The sequence below is a fragment of the Anarrhichthys ocellatus genome, unplaced genomic scaffold, assembly GCF_004355925.1.
Source record: "Anarrhichthys ocellatus isolate YVR2014 unplaced genomic scaffold, GSC_Weel_1.0 scaffold67, whole genome shotgun sequence".
Lineage (NCBI taxonomy): Eukaryota > Metazoa > Chordata > Actinopteri > Perciformes > Anarhichadidae > Anarrhichthys > Anarrhichthys ocellatus.
The window spans coordinates 1044043-1054938 of NW_022280097.1; the positions used below are offsets into that span (position 1 = coordinate 1044043).

At 41.3% G+C, this 10896-nt stretch overlaps 1 protein-coding gene across 1 annotated transcript; it reads right to left on the reverse strand.

Moving 5' to 3' along the window:
* Nucleotides 1–4078: 4078 nt before the first annotated feature.
* On the reverse strand, nucleotides 4079–10837 carry lrrc8db (leucine rich repeat containing 8 VRAC subunit Db). Its single transcript, XM_031873026.1, has 2 exons — nucleotides 9801–10837; nucleotides 4079–8545 (listed from the first exon to the last, which is right to left on the reverse strand). The coding sequence occupies exon 2, from the start codon at nucleotides 8541–8543 to the stop codon at nucleotides 5988–5990; it is 2556 nt and encodes an 851-aa protein (XP_031728886.1). The 5' UTR covers nucleotides 8544–8545; nucleotides 9801–10837; the 3' UTR covers nucleotides 4079–5987.
* Between the last annotated feature and the right edge of the window lie 59 nt (nucleotides 10838–10896).

Sequence of the window (10896 nt, forward strand, 5' to 3'; positions counted from 1 at the left end):
TATATGACATATAGCCATAATAAATCTATGGCGGACAGGAGAGGAGTAGATTATTCTGCCAACAGAGATTTATGTATAACCTGATGCTCATAGTGAAGCTGAATAATGGCTTTGGTTTTTTTTATTTACAGCCGTGTCGACAGGTCACTGTCTTTGGAGTAAAACTGTTCCTTTGTTCTGCCTTTTTCTAACACAGTTGTGGCATGTTGTGTCCACCTGGAGTACTGTTGACCTTCTGCGAGGCAGCTACCTGGTTAAAGAAGTCCATTTTCAAGGCTGTTCTTGCTCAAATCAAAACTCCATTATAGATTTTACCTCCAGGGGAACCTAGGGCTCACAAGGTCCTTGGCAATTTTACCTGAGGAAGAAGCTAAAAGGATTTGAATCTCCCAGGATGGGTGAAGAGAGGGAGGGTGTGAGGACCATGAGAGAAGGTGGGATACGCACCCCAGGACCCGAGCCCCTAATCTCTCTCTGCCAAGCAGGGAGCGAAGCCGAGCGAAAAAGATGGAGATTGGGAGATGGTTCAGTGGCACTGAACCCTAAACATCAGGGCCTGCAGAAGTGGTGGAGGAGGCAGGGAAACCTTGGAAAAACAAGGCGTGGAAAAGAAGTGCTGGGAGATTGTTGTGGAGGGTATTGCCAGGGGAGCTGGTCTCAGCTCCCAGAAACAAGAGCTTCCAATGCATTTAACATATACGAAAGCTCCCTCCTCACACCAATCCTTAACTATTTGTACTAACAAGACAGATGGAGGCCAAAGATGCAGACAGATCACATCAGGACATCTGTCACTTCGTGGCAACAGCCTCCTTAATAAGTGACAAGGCTTCCTCACCCGGGGGGGGGGGGGTGTGAGTGTCTCCCGGAGCATTGGCTGTGCAAAAGCAGCCGTCAAAGTCATGTGGTGCCCCCCTTTTTTTTTTCTTCTTCTTCTTCTTCTTCTTCTTCTTCTTCTTCTTCTTCTTCTTCTTCTTCTTCTTCTTCTTCTTCTTCTTCTTCTTCTTCTTCTTCTCCTTTTTTTTAAACAACTTGTCCCAATTACGGCCTATCACATGCGATCTGTGCCCTTGATTATCATCCCGGCCAGTAGACATCAAAGCTGCCGTCTATGGGTGCTGACACGAGGCTGTGCAGTAATTAGTGGACTGAAGAGAGTTTCATCACCAAATGTTTTCAAAATACTGGATGTCTTAATTTGCAGCAGGGGGGGAGGGGTTCATGTCGGAGAGAATGATGCCCTACAGAAATAATTAAAACATAATTACAGCTCATCAGCTGTGCAAGTGCTCACAAAGTGCTGTCGCTGAAGATCTGCCGCTTTCCTCGGGGCATCAGCGGAGTAGCAAGCCACATGCAGATCCCAAATTCGCAGCACAGCCATACCAAATAAACGCTTACGCCTTATTACCAGAGATACCAGGAAGAGATTAGATTGGCAACAACAGGCCCGATTCAAAGGAATCTCTCTCGACGCTAAACCGCTACGTACGAGTGCTTATTATCCTCGATAAACACCTGCGTTTGTTTGGAATGTTGTCTGCCAAGGACAAACCAGGCATCAAACCGGGGAATGCACAGCAGGTCGTTAAAGCAATGACTTGTCTCCACGGCTGATGTGTCAGACTGCATGCTCTGTAACACAAGAGACACACAGATTGAGGAGCCAGTCAACCTTTTCTAAATTGACGTCACGATTGCTCGGTGCAGGTTTGCGGTTTTGGCTGACGGCCATTTGGTTCCATGATGACCACTTGATACAAATATGGCCGCCGGTGCAGTCCTGCAAAGGGGAGAGAGAGAGAGAGCGCACGCTAAGTGTTTGTGGCGAGTGCTAAGGCCGCCGCTTGATTCCAAGAAGGCTGCACTGTGGGCGGTGTGTTTTTCTTCATCCACCTGATGGCGGACTTCTAACAACTCCAGTGTCAGGCCGGCTTAAAGTCACACGCCCTCCCTCTGCTGCTCGGCCAGAGTTATCACATGTGTTTATTCCCCCCAGTGCAGAGTCGGGGAGCCGAATGGCACAATCGTCACAATCAAAGTCTGGCTTGAGGATGTTTGCCCTGTATGTAGCTCAGAAAACATTTGTGTACGAGGCGGTTTGTGACGAGTTGGGAGTGAGGATGTGTTGCAAGAACATATAGGCTAAAAGCATGTTAGGCTAAAATAGAATGCCCGTGAGGTAAAACACATAAATCACAATAAATGACAGCATTGTAACACTGTATTCAAAAGGCAAACACATTTAAATGGAGGCTGGAGTGTGCCATAGGATTGTTTATAATACATATAGCATTCATTTGTATTGATGCTATTGTTTTAACAGTATGAACACTTCATAAAGAGTTTATAACACACTACAATAGTTGTAAGCAGATATAAAAGCGTTTTCTGACAGACATTTATGAACTATACACATCCCTCAGGTTTAAAACTGTTTTTAAACGTGTTCAAAATGCAATCTAATATCTAATTATAGATAATTAAAACCATGATATGTAGCAGTTCATACAGCAGTTAATAAGAGAAGTTGCTGACAAATATAATATTAAACATGCTACTGCATTCTATTCTGCTATAAACTATTTTTATTTATAGTGGTTGATTGTAATTGGTTAAGTGATTAACACATTTTAAAAATATATATTTTATGGCATTCTTTACCTCCCATACTTTAACCTGTTGTACAGGACCACAATTAGTGTACCATACTGACAGAAACAACTACTTGAAAAGACAGTTTTCAACAAGAGGTAATGCCCAATGTGCATGCATTTCAATACCTTGAGATCACCAACTTCACATAAAATCGATGTGAAGTTTAAGGTCTCCGGTTTACCGACTTGCATGTGTTTGGACTGCTGGAGTAAGATTGCAAGCCTCTTGCATGGTGTTACAGTACAGTTGTAGTGTATTATGTTAACCATGTCAGATTACCATGTTTGTACTGATATGTGATTTGCAATGTGATTTAAAAAATGTTCTTAATATTTTAGAGTCAGCTGATATTGAATCAAGTAAATTATTGTTTGCAATTTACGGTGGATCTGGAATCTCTAAATGCATAGGTATGATGTTTGTGTGAGTAGCACAGTCTTTTTCTTTTAACTGTGCATTAAAATACCCACAAATCCCCTCTTATTAATCTCACTTAGTTAACTACGATTCAAAGCAGCAGCAAAAATGATTCCATTATGAAATGTAGTAACTATCTATATCCACCAGAGGACAACATGATCTAAGAAATGATTTCAGTTAGACATAAAGACCCTCAATTGTCACATCCACAGCTTCTCATAATAACATCAAGTTTAGAGGAACCTCTGGGAAAATTCCTGCTGCAATTTTTCCTGAGTTTGAGTCACAGATTTTAACCCCAACTAGTGATGGAAGTTAGTGGGATACAGCGTGTGAAATTGTAGGAAAATGGTCACATCTGAATCACAAGCACTGAACAGCCAAAAAATGTTATGTGCTTGTACATTTGTTTGGAGCTCTGTATCTTAAAAACAAACAAAGAAAATCAAAATTATAGTCACAAAAACTATTTATAGTAATAATTTATTCCAGTGAAATTTGTTGATCTCCCTGAATGATCATATACTCGCAACTCGTCCCCACACACAGATCGCCCCGCATAATCGGTAAGAAAGTGAATTGAATATATTTTGTGAAAGTCAACACAGTCATCATACACATATGTGCCAAAAGAGATGCTGTCATTCGCAAGTATTATATAGAACGAGAAAGGCGCACTCAGTAAAGTGCAGATCTCCACCAACGACCGCTGCTGTAACGTGTGAATGAATGAATATAACCCACAACTGACTGTGCCTGATTACACAGTGTTCTTAAACAGTCGTCATATGCTAAGTGAGGAGAACATATTGTACGCTGTTGTTTAACAATGAATAAATTAATTTAAAAAAATTATTTGATAAGGTTTTAATTCAGGCATCAAGGTTCAACTCTGCAATCATTTAGAATAATTCTAAATATGTTTCTTTGGTGCGAAACCACCTTTGCAGAGAAATTTGGGCTTAATTTTCTAGTTTTGAGTAATAGTAATAACAGTGTAATAAGTCATTCTTTTTATTCATGTAGCACATTTTAAAACCAGGTTTACAAAGTGCTGTGCAGCGAGAAGAACAGATAATAGACAATAAGATCATAAATACATACAAAGAACACACAAAATACATGTTAAATACACTGTTTACAAGAATGAAACGTAGTTAAAAGCGATTCCACCCAGGCAAAAACATCATTTTTCACAATGGACTATTCAATTTTGAGATTTTGGGTTATATGGCTTCTATAACATATCTTATTTTCAGACAAGAATATTTTTTTTAAAAACATACCTAGTACACATGTAGGTATTCATTTAACTACTTTGTATACCACCACTTGGTATCTGTGTATTTCTCTTCAATTCATCAAACGTTACAATTCGATAATGCCTCATTTGTATATTTAAACATAACATTTAAAAACAATTTGTAATACAAAAAAAGAAATACACTCTTTATATCAGTAATCAGCTGGTGAAGTTTCATAGAGACATCTATTCAAATGTTTCATCTATTCCCCCGGGGCGTCTCCCCTTATGCGTTAGCAAAAAGTACAACGAATGAAAAACTTCATTGGGGGGTGTTGGCTGTACTGCCTACTCCTTTGAAGAAAACAAATCAACTATCAAAAATAATGGCGCGATTCAAGACTTTTCAACAAGTAGAGAAAAGGATCAGACGGGAGCCGTCATCATTGTGGTGCGTTAAATATATTACAAGTATATTCAAATTGGAATGAATGAGGATCATGATACTAGGTCATACAAACACAGTTCTTCACTTTGTTTGTGCAGCATATGTCACTGTTTGTGGTCTATACTGTAGTGGTAGTGTAAAAGAGCCAGTCTTCTCCTTGGAAGCTGTACTGTAGTAGTAGTAATAATCTTAATTTAAGGTTCCATCTTTCTGGAGCATACAAACCACCCTCTTTGCTGTCTTCCTCAGCGGAGAGTTTGCTCTCCGTTGTCAGTTTGCCTGTATACGGCCATACAGGAGAAGCTGGCAATTAGACCTTAAATTGATTATTTTTTTCTAAAAGGGTCAATTCACCCAAATAACAAAAAAGAAAACACATATTTGCTCACTTATTATTGTCTATCCAGTTTGTGTTTTATTAGTTGAAGTTTTGAGATATCCATACCTGAGATGTCTGCCTCCATCCCAATACAGTGAGAGGGGAATGGAACGTCTCCTTCCAGAAGCAATGTCCCAGGCACTCTGGATAATCAACACACTTGCTGTAAACAAGTTTCACTAAGAACACTTCCTTGCTAAAAATGTAGGTGTAATAAAAAACTGCAAGGTCATATTCAGGGTAATTGGGACAATGTTACTGGAAAGACATGTCACAGTTGAATTTTTGTGGAATACAATATTCTATTGCCGTGAGCACCATGGATCAAATTCTATACCTACATCCATCTTATTTGAGGGGAGGCAGAGATTTCAAAACTATTTGCATACCATTAAAAGGAGAGTGTTACAATGTTTCTTTGTAATTTGAGTGAATGGGGCCTCTACATTGAGGTCAATCAAGTGTAGGCCTATCTAGTCCATGTGAGGAAAATAAATCAAAAAGATAAAAAAGGGGGATCGTTTTAAAATGATACAAATGTCCACTGTAGATATTTTTGCATAAGAAAGGTACAAAATATAAGCAGTGATTTAACTGCTACTATGTCCCTACATTAACTTAGAAAAAGAAAGAATATAAATATATATAGACATGACACAAGCCATGATCATTCAGCTAAATTGTATCCAGTGGTACCCTCCTTGTGTGTGCTGTGGTATGTTATAAGTTGCTAAAACATCATGAAGTGTACCAATACAGTACCCTGAACAACTTTTTCTAATGGCACGATAAAAATAAAATAAAAAGACTTCTAAGATGAAATGCCACGAAGGTTGTGACTACCGTCCATCACTTAGACACTTGCAACCGTTTGGAAAAGAAACACTAGATTCCTGATTGATGCTCTCTTTGACCTCCATGGGGAGCGAGTCAAACAGATGATCCTCCACTATCAGGCAGCCCCGGCGCAGGAGGCAGCACTGACTGAGCTGAGCCGGGAGACGATCCAGACAGTTGCCTTTCAGTTCCAGGTGGGTCAGCTGCGAGAGTTGGCCAATCTTCTCTGGAATGGAGGAGATACAGTTGTGGCCGAGACATAAGGTCCTCAGTTTGTTGCACTTGAGCAGTTGCTTAGGAACTACCTCGACTTTGTTGCCTGTAATGGCGAAATGTTGGAGGTTCTGCAGAAAGCCAGCCTCCGGCGGTATTACCACTATGGAGTTGTGGCTGACATCGAGGTACCTTAACTTGAGAAGGGTGAATAACGATGACGGTAGAGACTCCAGCTTGTTGTGTGAGAGATAGAGCGACTCGAGGCTTTTGACGTGGCTAATCGACAATGGAATGGTGATGATCTTGTTGTGCCAAAGTTTGAGGCACGACAGTCTCTTGAGGTGCTGGAAGCTGATGATCTCCTCTATTGTACGAATGTTGTTGGATTTCAGATCCAGTTCCTGAAGATTGTTCAAACTGAAAATAGCATGGGGGATGCGCTCCAGCTCACAGTTGAGAAGCTCCAGTTCGGCCAGATTCATTATTTTCTTCAAACTATTCAGAACTAGGAGCTTCGTACCGTCGTTATGAATGACCAACTTGATGAGATGCGGAGACAGATCCGTTATGTTTGTCGGGATCTTTGTGAGGTTGCTTTTGAGGTGCAGAATGTTCAAGTGCCTGAGGTCTCGCAGAGACTCGAGTCCGATCATTTTGTTGTTTTCAGAGTTCAGGTTACCAACCAAGTACAGTTCCCTTAAATTCTTCAACAGGTATACCCAGCTAGGAATCTCAGCGACATCTGTAAATTTGACATGAAGGCACCGGAGGTGATCACGAAGAAAGATGAAAGCAGTCTGTTCAACTTTGGCCGGACAGTGATAGAAGTGCAGCTCCTGGAGGTTTATCATTTGTGAGATCTTAGCTGTTATTCTGGCCTCTGGGATTAATTCTAATTTAAGGATTTCCAGATCAGTGAGATCAAACACAGCATCTGGCACTCCGGAGAGCATAAAAAGATGGAGCTCCAACTTCTCTTGAAGATTGCGCGTCACATGCTGCCGCAACTTCTCAAAGGTCCACTCGTGGTTCAGGCTGATCTCCCGAAGTTTGTTCTCACTCACCTCAGAGAGAAACACGCCAAACCGCTTTGAATACAGCTGGTCGTACTGATCCACCATGTGGAGGAGGAACGCAAAGTCATTCTTAACATCTGGAATGTCACTGAAGCTGCTCTCCTCTCTGACTTTTTCAAAAGAATACTCCTTAAGAGGTCTCCGAAAAAGCCAGAACAGCGTGTATATACAGATTACGCCATAAACGCATATGAGAGCAATATAACTAACAAGGAGCTTCTTTATCATGAATGCCATGTTGTGCGTGCAATGGAACTTGCTGTATCCAGTCAAATGCTTTATTTCAGGCTCACACACGTGGTCGAAATCTATAGAGGCAACAAAAGTCATCGTGTAGCACAGGATCAATATGAATTTGACGGTTTTGATGACTGTCTGAATGGCATACAGCCTGTAAATCAAGTCACTGTCTTCCACGTGGGCACGGAATTTGCGAACTTTTTCAAACAGGGCTTTTGCTTGCTCGCCGTCTTTCTTGTCCAGTATGGTCATGGCGGGAACTTCACTCACGAGCTTCTCAGCAGAAAACGTGACCCCGGATTTTGTCAGCATTGGGGCGGACTGGTTTGGACTCCCCTCCTCGCTGCTTGTGGACAGATGCTTCAGGAGGGAGGAGGCACCAGCCAGTCTCAGCTTGTTCTCCTCCGAGTCCTCGCACGCTGTCTCGGACAGAGCTTTGGTAGTCCAAGGCGATTCAAAACATTTTCCCAGTATGGAAACAAAATGTTCGATTTTGGAACTTGTCTTTGGGTACTTGAACCAGAAGTTGCTACTGACCATTAATACAATAGTGTGGATTAGAGCGAGGTATGGGAAATATTTGGAATACCAAGGGAGGGCGACATGGTAGCACATCTGGTTGACAAAAACATACTGCTGAAAATCCAGCTTGGTCCTGACGCCTGTAGGCTGCGGCTGCCCAAAAGTACCCGATTGGGGGAAGGGAATTGTGGGGCCGATGCTATCAGGAGGCCTTTTAGCCATTAAAGGAGCGGCTTGCTCTCCAATGGCGCTTTCTTTGTTCCATAATCTATCAGCTGTCTCTGGTGGTTGGGGTCCTAAGAAGCCCCCAGCCCCCTCTGGAGTTTGCTCCAGAATGGGAAGACAAACCACTTGGTCTTTAGTTAACTGCATTGTTCCAGAAAATATGGCCAACATCAACATGACAATACCAAGATAATCCATGAAGACATCCCACCATGGTTTCAGTATTCGATACGTTGGCTGGATGTCATTCAGAGAGGCTACTTCTGTGAGGGTGAACATTCCTGCAACAGAAAATATGAATTAATAGCATGCTTGATTTCTCTCACTACAAAAGTATACATAATAAAAGATTCTCTTCAGTCGATTTGTTTTAGTAATTTCACATACTTTTGTTTGTAATTTGACAGTTGTACAGGTACTGCCGCCCTCGCAGAGAGTATAACTAATAAAGTGTTGTGGCTGCCTATTTAATATCTATAATCTCCATGTAGAAATTTGCCCTTGAATCGGTGACAAAGTGGTAAATATCATAAAACTTTACAGAATTGTCATTTTTGGGGGAAAAAGGTTTCAGTTTAGTGATGAATATATTCATATAAATATACTGTATTTATAAACGATTTTATGTGGTGATGAACACATCCAGGCTGCTAACACAACAGAGTTTATGTCTGGTCATAATCCTGTTTACATCCTGAAGTGACTTGTTTATTGGTCCTGTTCATGTGAGATACACTTACTGACCAGAAAAGAGAAACCAAAAAGAGAAAGGGTCTGTAATCCAATATGACAACCTCGTAATAAATTCATGCTTTTAAGACTCTCAAATTGTTCAAAGTGACAGAGAGGTGGTGATTACTATACTATGTTCTATTGGGGCACTCTGAACTCCAATGTGTTTCTAATATTTCATTTTCCACATTTTGTAGTAAGATGACATTAGCTGTATTTCACTGTAAAGGTGTTTCTTTTTTTCTGGTCACTTGTATATCACAATCAGAAGAAATTATACTTCCTGTGAGTAAGAATGAGCCAATGTGACACAGAGGTCTGGAAACAATCACTGGTTGTGTACAGTTTTAGCCAAGGCCACATTTTCCAGATAGAGAGAGAACAGATTGTTATGAATATATATATATATATATATATATATATATTTTCTCAAAAGACATGAAATAATCCCTATACCACTACGGCTTTGTCCATATTCTATTGTCTGTGTTGAAAGCATGAAGGTCAGAATTTGCAACGGGGCTGCCGAGCAGGGCGACACCGGCTACAGCAGCAAGACGCATCCACGGACACAAAACAAGAGGTGAACCTGATGTCCGTGAAGCCTTTAAACGCACCATTGATATCTGCGTTTCGCTAGAGAAAATCACGACGCGTTCACATTACATGGCTCATTTATATGGCCATAGCCAACCCCCCACGCTATATAACAGCTAACATAACAGGGCCAGAGCGCAGCGGTTACATTTGTAGACCTTGAACAACCTAAATGTGGAGCGGCACTCAAGACGCACAGATACGCACCTTCAGGAGGTCTGATCCAGTTATGTCGATGCCGGCAGTACAGAACAACGCCTCTTTCTATACGCCATGTTTCGCCGCAGTGATGAAGCCGTCCATTCCTTGCACCAGTTCAACCGTCGGCCTGCTGGCCGGGCTGTAAGCTGCTTAGCTGACTACCCCCCACCTCCGCTTCAGATGGTCGGGTCCTCTGCCTCCGACTGGCGACCCAGCGGCACGGCAGCACCAGCTGCTGCAAGTGTAGCCCGGACGGCTTGATTGTTATTCACACGCTGGCCGAGGTTGCTGCTCCTCGGTACGTTTCACCGGGACCATCAATTAGCGACAGTTCTGTTGTAATGTGCAGGATAAATATATCCTGATGTTGCACACGTGTTGTTGTTGTTTTTTTCCGCACCAGAAGCCGGTGAACACCATATAGCGTTTCCAAATACCTCGCACGGATTGACAGTAGCAGTGGAATGACCCTCTGACGTTAGGGACCGTCGTAAAAGTGCAAGGGGTGTAATTTAAAGTTATATCACAGCTTTTGTTTTGTTATTCCAAAAATACTTCACCAGAGGAAACACCTAAAATACTAGTAGATCAGTATGTTTAATAAAATGTAGTTACATTTATAAGGTAGAAAAGCCTTGTTTGTCAACAGAGACAGACAACTTTATTTCCATGCAGGTCTCATTTGTCTTTGCATGTTACAAGGGTAGTTATATGATCCAAACCTTTCTTTTTTGTTTTTGGTATATTTGCACACAATTCCCGCCTAAGGGACACCAGTAGTGTAATAGAAATGTTGACCAATGTGCGTCGGCCCTGTAAAAATAAATACAAATAAAATGAATTAATTAAGAATAATAAATTTCACATATTTTGCAGAGCCCAACTTCCCTAATAAGTTCAGTCATTATTTGCAAATATATATGTTCCCCTATTTTTACTTTCCTTCTTTGTATGCAATGTATTTGGTAAATACAGATTCAGTTTATATATTTATTCTAGTACTGGTCCTATTGCAGCCACAAGCTGTTTTCACATTTCGGCGGAAAAATTGTGCAATGACCTCCTCTATACCCCCCCCCCACCCCCACATAACTTTGAATTT